Here is a 20648-nt window from a genome sequence, read left to right on the forward strand (position 1 = left end):
CCCACTGGCTTTCAAAGTCTGATTCTCTGGGGATTCCTCCTCTCATTGCTGGACCCCCAGGTTAGGAAGCCTGAGGTGGGGCTCAGGACCCTCACTTTAGTTGATGGACTTCTGTGGTATAACTGTTCTCCAGCTTGTGAGTCACCCATCCAGCATTGATGGAATTTAATTTTAATGTGATTGTGCCCCTCCTACCATCTCATTGTGGCTTCTCCTTTGTCTCTGGATGTGGGGTTTTTCTTTTTTTTTTTTTTTTGGTGAGTTTCAGTGTCTTTCTGACAATGATTGTTCAGCAGTTGGTTGTAATTTCGGTGCTCTTGCAAGAGGGAGTTAGTGCACAAACTCCTACTCCACCATCTTGATTCCTCTGAAATCCTTTTTGGAGACTTACAGTGCACATTTTGTGCAACATTCAAAACTCTAGGAAGTCCCATTATTTGGGTCCCAGTAAGAGCCTGACCCTTTGAGTTCCAACCCCAGCTGCACCATGAAGGCGCTATTTGATCTTGACCAAGTTCCTTTTACTTCTCTGTCAGCTTTCTGGTCTGGTATAAGTAAGAGTTCTTGACTTGGAGGCAGAAAGGCAGCATCCAGTCTGGGTTGTTCACTTCTGACCTGGGTGTCCTTGGTCAAATGACTTGAACTTCTGGTGTGGTTAGTTTTTATGGGCTGGGTAATTTCATAAGCTAATGAGAATTATTCCAACTATTTAGGGAAGAGGCGGAGATTTTCAGGAATTGGGCTACCGCCCACTTTTTGGCCTTCTATGGTTGGCCTCAGAACTGTCATGGTGCTAGTGGGTGTGCCATTTAGATGCTAATGTGTCACAATGAGCATACAATGAGGCTCAAGGTCCACTGGTAGTCGATTCTTCCGCCATCTTGGACCTAGTTGTTTCTAACTGGTCTATGTCATGTCCTATGACTATGTGATTGTTTTAAAAGTTATGCCCTGCCCCTTCCCTCCTGTTTCAAAACCATACAACTTGCCTCAGGACTTAACGAAGCTCAGGTTCTTTATGCCTTGGCACAGAAAAAAATTAAGCAAGAGACAAAGTGATAGGCAAGAAGTAGATTTATGAATATCCTTTGTAGAGAGGTTGCAGGAAAATGAGCCATGAGAGGATGATCATATCCCAGGTCTCGGGTGAGTCCCTGGGACAGGTGCCAAGTGAGGGTGCTTGGCATTGCACAGGAAAAAATTCAAGAGTGAGCCATAGTAAAGTGAAAGCAGAGATACACATTCCATAGGCAGAATACAATCTGTCTCAGGAGGCGAGAGCACCCCGAGCGGTGGGGGTGGTTAGTTTTTATGGGCTGAGTAATTTCATAGGCTAATGAGTGGGAGGATTATTCCAACTATTTTGGGGAAGGGGCAGGGATTTCCAGGAATTGGGCTACCACCCAATTTTCGGCCTTTTATGGTCAGCCTTGGAAATATCCTGGCACCTGTGGGTGTGTCATGGAGCTAATAGATTACAGTGAGCGTATAATGGGGCTCAATCTTCTGCCATCTTAGGCCTAGCAGGTTCTAACCAGTTTTTGTTGTGTCCTTAGTGGCTGTGTCATTCTTTTAATGGCTGTGCCCTGCCCCCTTCCCTCCTGTCTCGGGCACGTGCTGGCAGAGGAAGCATGCAACCATTTGCAGAAGGAAGGAAGGAAATGATGGGTGAATTGCTCAGGAGAAGTTACCACTGACTGAGCCTCTGCTGGACACTGCCAACTGCTTTACCACAGAATGTGATTCACACTCCTCACTACAATCTTGTGAGGCAGGGATCATCATCGGGGTCCTCGTACAGATCAAAACGTGGAGGCTCTGAGAAGCTGAGCAACCTTCCCACACAAGGAGCTGTGAGCGGGGAGGGTGAAACCCAGGTTTACTCGATCTCAAAGTCTCCGGAGCTGGGGAAGAGAGCCTGTGTCATCTGTCATGGCCACACTTCTGTAGGACAGAGAAGGAGGACAAGGGTCCAGATAGAACGGAGGGAATGGGCAGGAACAAGTCAGCGGAGTCAGCCCTGGAGGGTTCAGCACATCCAGGAACCAACCAAAGCCTGAGCTCTGGACGAAGCAGTGTGTGTGTATGTGATCTTGAACTAAGTCACCGGAAATGAGGAGCTGAGGGATGTGGGGAAGAAGGGGCATGCAGGCAAAGAAAACAGTATTAATAAATAGGAACCTGGAGAATGACAACAACTTTGATGATTTGGTGGGACTGAAACAAGGAGGGTTAGGGAGCTAGGAAAGCAAGAAATAAGGTTAGAAAGTCAGACAAGGGGCCTGATCATGAATAACCTTGTGTGGCTTGTAAAAGGGTTTGGATTTTATTCTGTTATAAGCAGCAGAGATCCACTATCAAGTTTTAAACCTCTGAGCACCATGATCAGTGTTGCATTTCTGTAATATTACTCTGGAAATGAGTTTGGAGTGATTCAAACCTGAAGGCAAGTTTGGGAGACTATTTCAATAATCACGGGATACCTAAATTGCTATTCACATATACATTTGAGAAATCCTAGATCAAATAAAAGTTTAACTGTTTTCCACACTTCAGCACTTTTCACTGCCTTCACCATGCTATATCTCATACATAGAGGGAGGATGTAAGATGCAGCGTTATCAAACTTATTTGAATATTTTCCCTAGACTATTAACATTTGTCAGGACAATGGGTATGCTTGGGAATTGCTATTCCAGACGTTTTCAACTGTATTAAGATTAGAGGACAGTGAAGAGTTTTTTGAGCTGGCTCAAAAGCAGTTAGAAGCAGACCAGAAAATGAACTTGAATAATCACTAGGGTGTAAAGAATGAGCCTTGCACGGCTCAGGTTCTTAACATGGGGTAAGAGTGGGGAAATCTGCCCAAGAAGGGCCCCTGTGAAATATACTATTTCAAAGAGAGTGAAATAGATAGAGAGGATGCTTAAAAAGCCAGCTCTGTCCAAAAACAAAGGAGAAGAATACTGCTAATGACGCAGAAATTGTGTTAACAGCCAACCAGACATAAACATCAGGGAAAGCTAGAAGCTGTTTCCTCTGTCTCTGCCTAAATAGACACAAAGGAGGCCCTGGAACAAGCTTTCTTTGTTCAGGAAGGAATCACTGGAGAGCTCTCCCTTTGTTCTGTAAATACAAGCAAGCCACCTACTGCTGGGGGGTGGTTGGGGGAGTAAAGGAGGCCTTTGTGGGTGGACAGAGGTTGACGCTTCACAGTATCCCTGCTAAGCTGGGTCTGCTGGAGGCTCAAAGTGGCTGATGTGCAAGAAAAAGTCCAGGCCATCTTAGAGGAAAGAGACCAGAGATCCTGAATGCTGCTCTGAGAATGCAAGTTGGTACCCCTGTAGGGACTGAATAAGGAGGCCCTGAGCCAAGATTACTGGCAGAAAAGGATATCAGGCACTCCAGGACAGAATTCACTGCACAGCTAGGGAAATTTGGCCTGGCCAGGCTCAATGCAGAGGCTAATATGCTGTGGAGACAGTAGGACACAGGTTTGGGGCTGAGCGTAAAAGCTGTCACAGACACCAAGCAGGGCCCATCTTCACCAGCACCAGGCTAGAGGGCTATTGCCTGGAGCTTGAGCTTCTTGTGGAGCTTTGAAGCAAGGCTGATTAGGGTCCAAATGACCACAAAAGCCCCAGAGACTCCTGAATAATTTAGGATGGGAAATATTTCAAGAGAGAAATGTCAAACTTCTAATAAGAGTAGGAGTTCAAACAAATAATTATAAAAAGAGAGATTATATTTAAACACGAAAATGATTCATTCTGGGTACACAGGGATATGAGAAAAAATGTTTTTAGTTGTTTATCGACGTGCATGCACGAGCCGATAAGGATCTTTCAAACCATGCCAAGGTGAGGTCCCCGAGGCCACCCACGCCCAAGAAAAGCTCAGGAGCCTTTGGGTGGGAGGGTTTTCTTCTAACCAGGAAAGCCAGGTGGAGTTCCAAAAGATACACAGGTCTTAGAAAACCATTACAGATTTTCAAGTATCAAGTTTCACTGTGTCCAGATGCAATGAAATGTGCTTTGGAGGGTGAGCTTCCCAACACACACACAGGACTGGAAGCAGGGAATGAGGATATGGAAATTAACCAGTCATCCAGGTACCAGCACTGAGGGGCTGGCCTGGGGTATCGGTACACACTGGGCAGGTAGAGGTCTTTGTACCCTTCTTTCTACATACACCCTGAGGTGTACAAGTCAGGCTGGGAAGCAAGAAAAAGTGAAAACACACAAACTTATAGGACACATCCTGAGCAAGCACTCTCTTAAGACATGATACAGCACTGCAAATGGGACAGAAATTGAAGAAAGAAATGAAGCCCTATTCATTTCCAGATGAAGGACTTAGTGGCTTCTTTAAGTTCTTTTTACCCTGAAGTTTTACGGTCATCTTCAAATCATTCTGTAGGGTCCAAATATACCTACTCAGCTGGGGGCCTCAGGAGGAAGTGAGTTCTCATCTGAAGAGGCATGCAAGCCCATTTTCTTGACCCTGTAGAGCACAGACAAACATGGGAAGGATGTCTGATGACTCAGAGCCTCCTTCAAACCTGAAGAGTATCTATGATACTCCTTGGGTCAATGGTAAGGAAGAGAAAGCATTTACCATGAAGCTGGGATGGTCCTTCTATGTAATTATTTACATGCTGCAAAACAGATGTTCTAGGACTCTGTCTGTATATCTCCTGTATATCATAGAAGATGTAGACACTATAGAATGGTCTCCAAGCTGTGTGGGACATTGGTAAAAGAAGTAAGGTTAACCTATCTACACAACCGAAATCCTGTGACGGACAAAACCAGGTGAATCACTTAGATTTCTCTCACTGCTGGTTGAAAGAACTAAGGATAATGGCCCTGCGGAAGAAAAAAAGGAAGACTGTCTTGGCTCCCGTCACAGAAAAACCCACACATACGTATATTTGGCTTTGGGCACAGCATGAGTCCAGCCTCACATGGTGCCACCTGGATCCTCCTCAGCTCTGCTCTTTCTGAACTGGGTCTGTTTTGAAACTCCATGTGGTCCCCAGATGGCTGTAGCTCCACCAAGCCTCATATCCACACACTTCCATGGCAGGCAGAAAGCAAAAACAAAACTGGCCCTGTCAATGCCTCAACCCATCATACAGATCCTAACTGAGTGATGTGTCCCATCCCCAAACTCATCACTATGCCCAAAGGGATGGGATACTCTAATTGATTAAACCATCGAAACTACATGATCAGAAAAGGGAAAAGCATGCTTTCTCCAAGGAGATGCAATGTCACAAAAGGAGGGAGAAAGCTGTGCAGGATAAAATAGATTAATGCTATACCACAATAGAAAGAATAAAGTTTATTTCCTAAGCTTGCTTCTCCAATATCATTCATTCTTGCATTCAATTCAAAATTCAACCCCTGAATCTGAAACCCACTAAGGCCAATAATGATAGTTGTAATAATAGAAACAATAAAAGTAAGAACAGCTAATAGTTACCAAGTACTACATACTTTGGAACTGGATACTCTTTTTAAACACTTTACACACATCATTTCATTTCTCACCTAACCTCAATTTTATAGATGAGGAAACTGAAGCTCAAAGAGATTAAGTAGCTTGCCCAAGATCACATATTATAAGGAGTATAACCAGAACGCAAACTGTGATTCAACTCAGACACCATGTTCTTAGCCAAAATACAAAAAACACTACCTCTTCTCAATAACGTTCTTACCTGAATCCCCGATCCACCCCTAAGCCAATGCTCTGAACTCCTTTAGACAGGGCCTGTCCTGAACCTGAACACATGGAAACCACCCTATCACTACCACTACCAGCTGGAACTGCCTTAGACCAGGTGTGATTCTCTCTGATTCAAGAAAACATATCACCTTACACTTGCCAGGTGCTTTACAACACTTGAAACAACAGACGTGACATCTGTGGGTAGCGGGAAGCAGGCCCTTATATCCACCCAGAGCCACCAGGGGAAGGAACTGACTTCATCACTCATCTGGACAGCAACAGCAGCCTGATTTCTGTTACTCAGTAGAAATGGTCTCATTAAAGAAAAATCCCATGTGTTTCTGCACTGTAAATGTGCCAACAGACAGCTCAGTAGGAAAGGTTTCCAAACAACAAAAGCGTTCATCAGAAAATGACAATCTGAACAGAGGAACTGAAAATCCTTTATATGCAGCATGAAAGTGAGCAAATTTACAGATCCTGTCGTAATGTAAAAGGTAATATAATTAATGATTTCTAACAATCCTGGGGGGAAAGGATTGTTTTTTATTAATAATTACATTTCTCAAGCAAGGAAGTCAACTAACAAGATTTTAGTTTTTGTTCTTGTTGTTACTAGAAAGCCAGAAAAGAATCCGTCTTTTTTAAGAGTAAGAAAGTAAACGATTTGTCAGAATCACACAAAAACATAAACCCAAAGGCAGAGAGAGGGGGTAAAGCTTCCTCAAAGGGCACCTAAGCTCCTCCACCTCAGAGCAGGGAGAAGACTCAGCAGGCTCAGGCCAGCACGCCACCTCTGGCAAGAACCTTGTCGTTGACCCTTGAACAACACAGGGCAGGGGGGTGTTGGGGGCCCGGACCCTCTCTGCAGCCAAAAATCCATGTATAATTTAGTCTGCCCTCCATATATATGGTTCCTCTGTATCCACCGTTCTGCATCTTCAAAGTCAATCAACCACGGATGGCATAGGACTTACTGGAAAAAAGCTACTACAAGTGGACCCAGGCAGTTCAAACCCCTGTTGTTGAAGAGCCAACTGTAGCAATCCTGAGAGTGAGAGTCAGAGTTAACCTCAGGGAGGCCTCTCTCTGCTGACCCGAGCGAGTTCAAGTTGCTAAATTCATTCCCCATGCCTGTGTGATTTTTTAACCAAAGTATAGAAGGTGTTCAGAACTAGTCTGATTTTTGTTGACATGATTTTGAATTAAAATTAATACCCTATTTTCAGTGGGTAAAGAGCTCAATACTTGAAATTAAAGGCAACGCTGAAAGGCAAAATTAACATAAGCCCTTCTCGAGCATCCAAAATGTGTGCTCTTCATCTCACAAGTGAAAAGCAAAATTACCATTCATTCTTATTGACTAACACATGCAGTATACTAAATCTAACTCATGCAGTAGCCTAAATCTTTCCTCTCTTTCTAAAGTGTCATTAGATTCCAAGTGACAGTGCTTTTAAATTTCGTATATTCCTTCGGTTTTTATCCTGTGAGCTCAGCCTTTTCCCTAAGCAAGCATCCACACAGCAGCAAGACCCAAAACATAGGCAGCAGATAAGAAAAGCAGAGGGCTGGGAAGTTAAAAGCTCTGAGCTCCAGATCCTGCTCTGTCCCCAAGTAAGGAGACCTTCAAGTCACCATTTAACCTCCCCACCTCCCAGTTTCCTCAGCTGAAAATTGGAAACGCTTGCTTCCTTCCTTCACAAGAATATTATGAGAATCAAATGAGGTCAGTGATCAGAAGCACTCTCCAAGCTTCAAAATGCTATAAAAACAACACATACTGTTATTGCAATTAACATATTCTAGGCGAAAAGGTACCAAGTATACACGGATCCTAGATTTACTATTTGTGTGAATTAGGCAGACGGAGCCCACAGAGATATTTTTCATTTTGTTAATTTAAAAATTTAATTACTCTTCAAGGAACAAAGAGAAACAAACTAACCTGTCCACACCCTGTTAAAATTGATACTCACAATACCAGGAATTACTTTGTCTCTAAAGTAACACCCTATTCACTTTTTTTTTAACTTAAAAATATTAAACTGCATGCAATGTCCAAGTTCCATCACTTACAATCTAAGATCTGTAAATAGGAACAATAATAGTACCTACATGGTGGGACTGCTATGAGAACTGAGTCAATAACTTGCAAAGCACTTAGGCCCACGCAGGTGCAGAGTACTGGCTGTGGGAATGTTTGCTCTATTGTGCAGCAGTAGAGAACCAGTCAGAGCTGGGGTTTGCTTATCTGTACAAGGAGTAAGATAATAGTACTGGTACTTACGCCTCATAGGGTTGTTATAAGGATTAAAAAATATATTTGAAGACTGAAAAGATATCTGCTACATCAAAAGGGTTCAATACGTGGTGGCATCAAACTACTATTGTTTCACAGTAGTAATACTGGTAAGTTATGGAACGGCCCCTTAAATTCTTTAATTTTCAGTGGTTTATTTAGGTCAAATACAGTTCTGAAGAGATAGCTGCACCACTCTTGGCAGAAGCAAAAATGTATGTGATTTTAAAGTGGTAAGTATAGGATCAAGTTCTCACCCACAATTCCAAGTTTAATTCTGTTTCAGACTTACTACTGCCAAAATATTTTCAGAAGCCAGAACTACAATCACCCATGAGAAGCATACGGTTAATTCCTTTACATTCAACTTTCTATAACCTCAGCTCTCCTACACAGCTTCCATTGTCTAATCAATGTAGCACACAATGTTATTCCACAAAAACAAAGCTACGAGTTTCTAAAGAATTTTTATGTCTTCCTAGTCTTTGTCAACATCGTTTCGTGTAAACTCAAAGGAAAAAAAAATGAAGAGCTTTTTGAAAAACTTTAAAAAGTCAAGACTTTCCTTTCATTTTTTTCATTTCCCCAAAAGAGAGAGGCGAAATAAAGGAAAATCGAGGAAGTTTTTTTAGAAAAAAAACAGGCAGAAAGGTCAAAGAATAGCGAAAGAGGTCTTTACAAGCTGTGCAGGCATTTTTCTGGGCCAACAGCGTAGAGGACTGTCCACTTCACCTGGGGTCCTATCTGGTTCCTCTTGGTCTTCATGGCTTCCCTTCGTGGCCGTAGACAAACGTGCCCCCACCTCTTTACGAGGAGGCTTGGCTTTCAGTCCCTTGTGACTATCATGTTATCCTCCATCACTTTTTTGGACCTCAAGACAACTAATCACAGCTGGCCAGAGAAAAGAGGGCTCCTAGAAACCATGTCCTTATACTCCTTTTCTTCTGCACAGACTTCTAAGTGGGCAGGTGGTCTGATGATGTGGAGAGGACTCCTGCAGTCCAGAAGATCACAAAGTGGCCAAGAGCGAATCCACGCCTTCTCTCTCCCTGGGGCAGGGTGGCTTCCCCATACTTGCTGCATGTCAGCATCAAATTTCCTACATCTCTTTTTCAAGTTTGTGCTATTTATTCCCATTGCCAAGCAAGCCGATCCACTGCTTGACTTCGTAAACAAAATATTACATCTTAAAAATCAAATGAAGTGTCACTCTCACACAGCCGTTTGGTGAGATACTAGAACCTGAGTTACCAGAGTAAGAGCAAACTTCTCAATATCTTTTAGGTTTTTCTCTTCTTCTGTGCTTCTTTTCAAAACGCAATTATGTCAGCAGGGGCTACCTAACTGCCTGATTCTTTTATGGCTTGTAGATGCAAGAAGTTTAACTTTATGCCCAATTGCTTCAAAATAAATAAATGTAACTTTTGAAAGGATGATTTCTATTTTCCTTTCGATTCTTTTGAAAGGATGTCTCCTATTCTACACTAGTGCTTGGTGTACATACAAGTAATGAGAGCAAACATTAAAATCAATTTACCATTGAAATCTAACAGTCTAACATATATCTGCTGAACTCCAAGCAATATCAAACATTTCAATGATTTCACATCTTCTGCAAGTCACCTTACCCAAGTGTCAAAACGGGCAACAGAACATGCTCAACTTCCAAAAAATTAGAGGCCTTTCAGGTTTGGAGAAGACTGAATACTGGCCCTTAGTCACGACAGCCCAACAAACTAGCTAAAAAATGGAAAACAGAAGTGCTGCCCTCTGAGATAACCAATATGAAAAGTTACCTCTGGATAGAAGATTCCCCTTATACTGCTTTAAATAAAAAAAAAAAAATTCGAATCTCATTTGGACAGTCGTTGCTATTGGTTTTTTTGCCTAAGCCGCCTATATGTAAGATTTAACTACATAATACAGATAGCACTTCAGTCACAAGTCCTACTTCAAGATAAGAAACAACAGTATTTAATAAAATGTTCTCAAGTTTTAAAATATATAAAAAATAAAACTTAATTACCTTTCCAAAGTCACGGACATCAAACAGGTCAAACGCCTCGAAGAGTTCACTCTTTCTCATTCCAAATGTCTCGCAACAGGCCGTGAGGAATGTCCTTATGTTCTTCAAACAGAGAAACTGAGGAGTAGGAAATAGCTATTAGTATACAGCAAATCATTCTGAATGCTACCTATCCTTGGTCACACCCAGAAGGCTGGGGAAATGCCAAGGAAGAACCCATCCTGGGCACCGGTGACACAGCTGTGAACAAGGCAGACAAAAGTCTGCCCTCCTGATACTGATATCCTAATAAGAGGAGACAGACAAGAACCCAGCAACAAAAAAAAAAGGAAGTATTTTTATTTTCGTACGGTGATAAATGCAATAGAGAAACATAAAGCCAGGAGGAGGCATTAGGAGTGCTGGATGCAGGTGGGGGAGCGTCAGTGAGGTGGTTAGAGAAGGTATCAGTGAGAAGAGGACAGATAAGCAGCAGAGATTCGAAGGTGGGGAAGGAGCAACCGGGCAGAATTACAGGACAGCCTAAAGTAGTATCCCATGCCAAGGCCCTGAGGTGGAAGCTTCTGAGGAAGGGGCCAACGTGGCTAGAACAGAATGGGTGACAAGGAGAAATGTAGGAGGTGAGCTGAAAAGGCAATGAGGTCAGATGATGAAGGACCCTGTTAGACAGGCTTTTTACTCTGAGATGGGAAGTCATGGCAAGCCTTGAGACAGAGTCAAGATATGACCTGATATTTTTAAAGTTTTTTTATTTTTCTTTTAAAAAATTTTATTGAGGTATAGTAGATTTATAATATTATATTAGTTTCAGGTGTACAACAGAGTGATTTGACATTTTTATAGCATATACTCCATTTACAGTTAAAAAATAATGGCTTTATTCTGTGTGCTGTACAATATATCCTTGTAGCTTTTTTTCCCAATACTTAACTCTATATTAAAAATACTATTATTTCAACAAATGATCAATATAAAACACTTAAAGGAGATTAATTTTGGTACTAAATCTTTGAAATCTAGTATGCATTTCACACTTACAGCACATCTCAATTCAGACTAGCCCCACGTCAAGTGTTCCACAGCCATACGTGGCTAGTCACTATTACACTGGACAGCACAGTCCTAGAGTTTCAAGTATAGGTTTGTAAACAGGCCCCTCTCATGTATACACAATATGCACTGACATAGCAAGTACAAACTTCTCAGCTGAGCTTCTGAAGGCCCTGTAATGTGCCCCCCCATTGCAGACAGGCTGATCTCCTTGCTGGGGCTCGTTATGCCATGTTCATTCCTGCCTCTGTGCTTGAATTTTGCCGTTCCTCTAGCCAATAACCCTCTCTCTTTTCCCTTTTCTGTTCTAACTCCCAGCCCAGCTACAGTTCCATCTCCTTCTGGACTGCAGCAGTTCCTACTGCTCTTTCATCAGAGTTTTTTTAAATTTTTCCCCCCGAATATAGATTGAAAGGGGCTGGAGCAAGACTGGAGACAATACAGATAGGAAGCTATTACAATCATCTGGGTGAGTGACAGTCGTGGGGAGACCAGGCGTTCAATTTTGACTCAAATTTGAGATGCCTATTAGTCATCCTATGGCACACGGGGTAGCAGACAACTGGGTATACATGTCTGGAGTCCAGGGCACAGGTGTGTACTCCAGACATAAATTTGAGAGTCTTTAGAGTATACAAAACATTTTTAACCATGATATTATCTGAGATGACTCTGGGAGAGAGAAGCGGGGAGGAGAGGACCTGTGCAGGTCATCTTAGATCAGGAAAAGAGGAGGAGCCCACAAAGGGGCTGAGAAAGAGGGACCAGTGAGGAAGGAGAACAACCAGGTGAACAGGAGCTTCCTGAAGCCAAATAAAGAAGGTGTTTCTAGGAAGAAGGAGTGATCGGCTGTATCAGCTGCTGCTGCTACTCAAATAAGATTCTGACCAGGTGCTATCCATGGAATCTGGCCGTATGAAGGCTACGGGTGCAACCTGACAAAAGCAGGTTGGTGAGGAGGATGGAGGTGGGGAAAGGCTGCGGGAGCACTTTCAAGAGACAATGGGAAGAGAGAAAGTAAAGATAGGATATAGATTCTGAGGAGTTTTGCAGCAAAAGGAAACAGAGTATTGAGGAGGTAGTCAGAGAGAAAGAGAGGTCAAGGAAGGGCTTTTTAACAATGGAATTTGTTGCAACATGTTCCTATTTTGACTGGAATAACTTGATACAGGGGAAAGATGGATGAGCAAGGGGAGAGGGACAGTCACCCAAATGAAGTCCTTGAGTGGGCAAAAGGAGAAGGGTCTGACGCTCAAGCGGAGAAGCTGACCTTGGAGAACCTGCTCAGCGCATTGATACTAACAGGGACGAGGGGAAAGGCACACACTTTCACAACTGAAACGACCAACAGAATTTACTGTCAGTGTCTAAGACGCAGATCAACGTAAGCCAAGAACACACATATCCTGAAACTGAATTTCGGAAATAGGAGCTGCAATGACACCCATACAAATAAAATTATTAACCTCCAATAACTGAGACACCTATTAGTTAATTATTGCATCTTTGCTTTTTTTTTTTTTTTTAAGCCACGGTCAACATTTTATTTTGTTTTTCTGTTTTCCATCTTGGTTTGTTTTTTAATTTTCGGAAAGCATATTTTACTTCTTCTACTTTGGAAACATTCAGATTTTCTGGGCTTAACCCAGACATAGTCTTACCCTTTACGGGAATCCTTCTTGAGGCTTAAATATTTCAGGAGGGGTTAAAACCACAGGGGAAGCATCATAAACCCTTTGAAGCACACAGGCAGCAGCCAATCTGCACATACAGTTACTGCTTTCATTTTAAAATATTCATAAGAGACCTTTACGACACACAACTACTCTGTATGTAGCTCTTTCACATAGAATTGCTTATTTACAGATTAAAAGCCTTGCATTCTGCCAAGACAGACAATAATTACTCTCTTGGGGATTATGCAACGGCTCTCTTGCAATATTTTTTACATAATTAAGTGCCCAACTCATAGCTCACCAAGGAACAAAGCGGAATTGCACATGCTACCCTCTGAAGATTTCACACCACACTCAAATTTTCCCCTGTGTAGGAAAAATTACAGTAGACCTCCATTCAAGTGCTTTGATCATTAATTCAAAAAAGTATTATTACTGAAAGTAAAAAAAAGAAAAAAAGAGATGTCATTATTGTACACACGAGATGATTTAAAAACAGAACCTTCCCTCACTTCTGGAACCAACCTTAACCTTATTTGCCCCTTAACTAATCCAATTCTATTAAATTCCACAAATATTTACTGGATTTTAAGAAATCACTGGTACGCTCTCACATTTCCAGGCAATCATCAAGTTTGGTCACCACTTTATTTATGTATTTTTTCAGTCAACAGTTTTTGAAAGCCTACAATGTTCCAGACACTGGAAATGCTAAAAATGAATAAGACAAGCTTCTCTATTAATCATGGTTGGCGATTTTCATAGTTACCCCAAAATTGGCTAATAAGACTAGGATCACACTTCCCTTAATGGCTCTGTGCAAGTACAGGAACAGAGTTGAGGGATGGAGGGAGTGGGCTCTAATGCCATCACAGAAGTGCTGGACAGAGCGGGGCCTGCCAGCCTGCCTGCCGAACCCCCGACTTTTGCTTTGTTTTCCTTACATTGAAATTTTTCTTTTTCCAGTTTATTTTCTAAAATTTCAAACCAAAAGAAAAGTAAAAAGGATAGTACAATGAACACTCCATTTACTCAACAACTGTAACATATCGCCATATGGGCTTTTGTGTGTCAACCATACCTCTATATATTTATAAAAATTCGTATGTGAAAGTTCAGACACCGTGGCACTTCACTCCTAAATAACTCAACATGCATCTCCTAGGAATAAGGATATTTTCCTAAATACCTACAATACCATTACCACACCAGAGCAGATAAACAACAATTCTATATTATTGCATACCCATCCCATGTCCAAATTTCATCAATTGCCCACCCAATGTCTTTTTACACTATCCCCCGTAACCTCACTAGGGTCCAATTCAGTTTTACCCATTACATTTGGTTGCTTCATTTTTACAGTATCTTTTAATCTAAAAATCCTGCTGCCTACTTTTTTTTTTTTTTTTAACACTGACTTTTGGAGTCCAGACCTAGGTAGAATATCTGACATTCTGCATTTGTCTGATTATTTCCTCATGGTATCATTAAACTTATTCCCCCATCAGTTATATTTCCTATGAACCAAAGCTTAGCCAAGATACAAGTTAAACAATTTTGGAAGAAAATATTTTACACTATGAACTTCATATTTCATCATATCAGAAGATACAGAATATTAGGGTAATCCATTTTTGATGCTAGGCTTGATCACTTGGTGAAGATGGTTATTGCCACATCTCTCTATTGTAAAGGTACATGTTCCCCTTTACATCAATAAAGCCTGGGGGTGATAATTTGTTACCATGTGGCTGTCCTATTTCCCAATAATTTTTCACCATGGATTTAGTATACAAGATAACCTTTGCTTTGATTATTCCACTCGGGACTGCAAAATTCTATCATTCCTTCCACATTTATTAGCTGGTATTCTCACCTAAACACAAGCTTCCCCTGCCCCCCCCCCCTTTTCTTAATCTTTGCTTGTGTAATAATTAATTGCCATCATTATTCTTTTTGATGTTCATATTGTCCCAAATTTGGCCACTGGGAGTCTCTTCTGTGACCTTTTGACATGACTCCATTAGTCTTTGTTTTCTAATATAAAGCTGTCCCAGGCCCACCTCATATTTTCTCTGTCCATGTTCTGTAATCAGCCATTTCTCCAAACAGTTTCGTTTCAATTTGTACGGTAAGTGGTAGTATTTAGAAACCAAAGTCTGAGCATCAGGCTGCTTCCAAATTACACTATATCAAATGAACCAATAACTCCACCCTTTGCTTAAGCAATCTATCACTTGCAACAGAAAGAGTTAATGTAAACAAGAATGGTCTAACTGATCTTCAAAGTACCTCTCCAAACACTATCCTTTTCTTTTCGGAATGCCTAATAAGCCAACTCTTATTTCACTCTGTTAAGACAGAGAAAACTTGAATTCACAACAACTGAAGAATACAAACGTTTTATGCCTAGAGATATTGTTGGTGTTGTGACACACTGATAGACCTTTGTAGCATCAGGGTGGCAGCTTAAAACCTTCTGCCTTCAGATCTGATGCACAGACACAAATACATCTCATTATTTCATTTCATAACCATACCTTATGTTTGACCAAAACTTATATAACTTTGCTAAATCACCGAGCTTATTTATAAGAGAGAACGTTAGGATTTTTTTAGAATTTAGGATTAGGATTTTAAAACCCAGAATAACTCCAGGATTTTTTAAGTATTAAATATATCCACACATGATAGTTACCAAAATCAAGGATACACAAAAGGTCTAAATAGCATTTTCTCACTTAACAAATATTAATGAGGTGCCTTTTATGAACTAAGCATCATAAAACTTCATAAACACCCCCCATTGGGTGCTTATTTATTAAACACATATTAATTGAGTGAAACTGCCAAGAACAGGGTATTCAAAAAAAAAAACAAATATGACCCAAACCCTGCCCTCAAAAGAGATATTCTCATCAGGAAAAGTGTACAGACAAGTGAACATGCAGTTACACAACAACATAGCAAATGCTATGAAGACAGCATCCACAGGCCCCTTGGGAGTCCTGGAGTACCAGGGACAGCCTTCTGGAATAAGTGATCGAGGAGATCCTGCAGGGTGAGTGGGAGTCATTCACAAAAAGAGGACAGTGGTTGATGTTCAGGGAGGGGAAGGGAAACTGCTAGATTGGGGTGCAAGGCTGTCCAGGTAAACGGCACAGGATGGACATGAGTATGAGATAAGACAAAGAATGGACAACTGGGGGCAGGGGAAGGGGTTCAGAAGGGACACAGCTCTCTGGGAAGCAGTGAGAGCAGGGCTGGACAGGGGAGCTGCGACTTAATGAGCAAGCCCAAGGGATGTGGGCTTTATCTTAGAAGCAACGTTGAGGTTTTAAATAGGAGAGTGTAATCCTCAGTTTTGCACGGTATGACTACTGTAGTCATTTTTGAGTGTTTGCTCTATACCAAGCTCTATGCTAAATGTTTGTCTTTTTATCCTCACAACAACTCAATCAGAAAAGTTTGTTTTTTCTTTCAAATATACAGAGCCTTAGACATTTACCCAAGTTTATATAACTGTGTATGCCAAAGTAATGGAGTCATAGTTATTCATTTTTTTATTTTTTTAATTTATTATTTTTTTTGAGGTACACCAAGTTTAATCATCTGTATTTATACACATATTCCTGTATTCCCCCCTCCCTCGACTCCCCCCCACACTCCTCGTCCCATCCCAGTCCTCTAAGGCATCATCCATCCTCAAGTTGAACTCCCCTGGTTATACAGCAACTTCCCACTGGCTATCTATTTTACAGTTGGTAGTATATATATGTCTATGCTACTCTCTCACGTTGTCTCAGCTTCCCCTTCACCCCCCACCCCCCCAAACCTCGAGTTTTCCAGTCCATTCTCTGCATCTGTGTCCTTGTTCCTGTCCTGTCACTGAGTTCATCAGTACCATTTTTAGATTCCGTATATATGTTAGCACACAATATTTGTCTTTCTCTTTCTGGCTTACTTCACTCTATATGACAGACTCTAGGTCTACCCACCTCATTACATATAGCTCCATCTCATTCCTTTTTATAGCTGAGTAATATTCCATTGTATATACATGCCACATCTTCTTTCTTGGAGTCATATTTAAATCCAGACATTCTGGCTACAGAGCCTATATCCTTAACTACTATGTTATACTAGCTCCATTCTGAAGTGTGCAGAATTAACTTTTTCTTTTCTCTTTATTAAGGAGATTATGTGGGGTAGATAAGACAAGAACAGAATGCTCTCATATTCACTTAAGGAAAAAAATCACAGTGATTTGGACTAGAATGGTAGAAGGAGAAAGGGAAAGAACTCTAGAAGGTAATATGGAAAGGAAATTCCTGGAAATTGATTGAATATGGGTGGGGTGGAGGGAGTGAAGGAGCAAAGAGGAATTAAGAATCACACCCATAGCTCTGTCCTGGGCACTGCACGGACAGTGGAGGCGTTCCCTGAAAATGGTAACTTAGCAAGTTAGGGAACAGGGGATGTGAAAGGGGGCCACAGACTGAGTCAGTTCATTCTCACCTTCATCTGGAAAGGCCCTGTAAGGAGATACTCCATAGCCTCTCTCTCTCAGGTATATCAGTGACAAGTGCTACACATTCTAATGACACAGCCCCCAGTCTTTAGCCACCATGCTCACCCTCTCTGCTCCTTAGGAAATACATCAGCAGCTTGCTTATTTATTACAGGTTGAAAACCACTCAATAAAGATGCAGAAAACCTTTAAAGAAGAAAGCTTAACACCATCAAGGTCTAAGACTCCCTAAAAATTATACATCGGGCCAGAGCTCTCTAGATTAGAAAATGTTTCATAACCAAATAGCTATCACAACAGATGAAGCTAAGTGGCTTTTCATGGCACTGCCTCTTCATCCTTACCACTTCAATGCTAGTGATACTGATGTTACAGAAAGGAAACATTTAAAGGTCAGTCTGCTAAAGTTCATTATAAAACTCTTCAAGACTCTCTTTTCCCTCTACTCCTTTTAATAAAGTGTATGGTTGCCTTTTCCTCTGTGTGTGTAGAAACCATTTTGACTTCTCTCAATGATGAGAATGCAAACAGGATTGCTTCCCTCTTTTACTTAAAAGGACAAACACGTACTTCTCTAAAATTGTTAGCAATAATGGTCTAGTGGCTACATAACAGGAAAAACCTCCACAGCTTATTATGAAATGAGTTACTTCAATCTCAACTGAGAAATGGTATATTGTGGGAAGGTCAACAGTTTCTAATACAGCTTCACAACCATGCAGACGTGCTGACCTACTATAATTTTCATAGGAACTACCAACAGCCAAGATGTCACATAAAGAAAGAAGTCTCCAGGGTCTCATTTCTTGGTGGGACACTCGTTATCTCATTTGAAGGAAAGTCTCTGAATTTGACAGTTTGGCATAATTTGAATTATGAGTGGCCATTAACAGGCTGATTGACAGTGCTGAAGGCACAGACGAGACCACGAGGAAGACCACCAACACATATTAAGGAACAAGAAGAGTTTTCTGTCTTAGCTGAGCCTCAGCTTAGACTTAGTCAAGTCTCTGCCTAGTATCCCTGTCATTCTAACTCCTCCCCCTTTGTAGAGCTAGCAGGCAGGAAGGCACAGAAGGGAAATATGGATAAACCAAGCTTCTCCCTGACTAGGATTTTCTATTTCTGTCCCTTTTACCATATCTTCCCCGCTCTCCCGCTACATCTGTCTTTTAAAATTAGGTCAGCTACATAAATCAAAGCAAGATCCTTTCTGACCCACCTCCTAGAATAATAGAAATAAAATAAAAAACAAACAAATGGGACCACATGAAACTTAAAAGCTTTTACACAGCAAAAGAAACCATAAACAAGACAAGAAGACAACCCTCAGAATGGGAGAAAACATTTGCCAATGAAGCAATGGACAAAGGATTAATCTCCAAAATATGCAAGCAGCTCATGCAGCTCAATATCAAAAAAGCAAATAACCCAATCCACAAATGGGCGGAAGACCTAAATAGACATTTCTCCAAAGAAGACATACAGATGGCTAACAAATAAAGGAAAAGATGCTCAACATCACTAATTATTAGAGAAATGCAAGTCAAAGCCACAGTGAGGAATCACCTCACACCAGTCAGAATGGCCGTCCTCAAAAAATCTAGAAACAATAAATGCTGGAGAGTGTGCGGAGAAAAGGGAATCCTCCTGCACTGTTGGTGGGAATGTAAGTTGGTACAGCCACTATGGAAAACAGCATGGAGGTTCCTTAAAAAGCTAAAAATAGAACTACCACATGATCCAGCAATCCCACTACTGGGCACATACCCTGAGAAAACCATAATCCAGAAAGAAACGTACCACAATGTTCATTACAGCACTATATACAACAGCCAGGACATGGAAGCAACCTAAATACCCATCAACAGATGAATGGATAAAGAAGATGCGGCACATATATACAATGGAATATTACTCAGCCATAATAAGGAATGAAATTGAGTTATTTGTGGTGAGGTGGATGGACCTAGAGTCTGTTATACAGAGTGAAGCCAGAAAGAGAAAAACAAATACTGTATGCTAACTCATATATACTGAATCTTTAAAAAAAAAAAAAAAGGTACTTACGAACCCAGTGACAGGGAAAGAATAAAGATACAGATGTAGAGCATGGACTTGAGGACACCAGGTGGGGAGCAAAGGGGAAGCTGGGATGAGGTGAGAGAGTACCGTTGACATATACACACAACCAAATGTAAAATACACAGCTAGTGGGAAGCTGCTACATAACACAAGGAGATCAACTCGATGATGGGTGATGACTTAGAGGGCTGGGATGGGGAGGGTGGGAAGGAGTCGCAGGAGGGAGGGGGTATGGGGATATACCTATAAATACAGCTGATTCACTTTGTCATACAGCAGAAACTGGCACAACAGTGTAAGGCAAAATCCTATCCCAACAAAGAGCTAAAAAAATAAACAAATAAAATAAGGTCAGCTAAATCTTACATCTTTTGGGAATTTTTTTTTTAAATAAAGGGAAGAAGAATAATTTTTATTTGTATGAGGACCTCATTTGTCCCTTTTGCTTGTGAGTCAGTAGGTCCCCACAGAAGGGGCATCATTGCCATTGCTTTATGAAGAAATCATGTCTACAGATGCCTTCTGAAAAATTATAAAATAATTATGCTGCACTTAACATCAATTCAGGACTGCACAATATCTTCAGTTTTCCTCTTGATTCTATTATTACAAATAAATGAAGGCCTTAAAGGACACTCAGGAAGAAGGCCAAAAATGGAAGAGGGCCGTTTCTTAGCTCCAATTTTGTGCTTAAATCCCTAAACTAAAACTGCTCTGTTTTCAGTAAACTAAAAGCCAATATTTCCATTGTGTTATTGTCCAGGCTGCAATTCATTTTTAGAGGATAAAATTTTAGTGACTTAATCAAAGATATAATTTAATAACATTTAAGGTTATAGGGATTTTTCTTCGTTTGTTTTTCACTTTCTCCAACGATGAGGCACTTTCATGGATTATATGTAAATCCTGAAATGATTAAGCTCATATACATAGGGCTAAGTTGTAAAAACATGTGCATCCTACACACCCTGTAGCACCTGACTCACACCTGTGATAATAACTGTCTTGACTACATCTGTTTGCCCAAACATTGCTACATGAAATAAATATTTTTTAGATCACAGACTACATTTATTTCATCTATGTATCCCCACAGCTTTTATAACAGACACATTTTTGCATAAATTGATGAATGAATGATGACACAGTTTATCTGCATAAAAGAATAAATAATCATCATTCCTTGGTAGCCAGCAAGCTCATATTGAAATTTTACATTACATTGTCATCATATCCTCT

General features: G+C 41.0%; 1 protein-coding gene across 5 annotated transcripts in view; it reads right to left on the bottom strand.

The window, feature by feature from the left end:
• The window catches only part of VAV3 (vav guanine nucleotide exchange factor 3), a 376903-nt gene that overhangs the window by 284627 nt on the left and 71628 nt on the right, over positions 1 to 20648 (bottom strand). For all 5 annotated transcript variants that reach the window (XM_057720790.1, XM_057720914.1, XM_057720825.1 and 2 more), the window contains one exon: positions 10065 to 10181. In XM_057720790.1, coding sequence (XP_057576773.1) covers positions 10065 to 10181 — 117 coding nt within the window. The remainder of the gene's footprint in view (positions 1 to 10064; positions 10182 to 20648) is intronic.

The sequence above is a fragment of the Hippopotamus amphibius genome, chromosome 1 (genome assembly GCF_030028045.1).
Source record: "Hippopotamus amphibius kiboko isolate mHipAmp2 chromosome 1, mHipAmp2.hap2, whole genome shotgun sequence".
NCBI lineage: Eukaryota > Metazoa > Chordata > Mammalia > Artiodactyla > Hippopotamidae > Hippopotamus > Hippopotamus amphibius.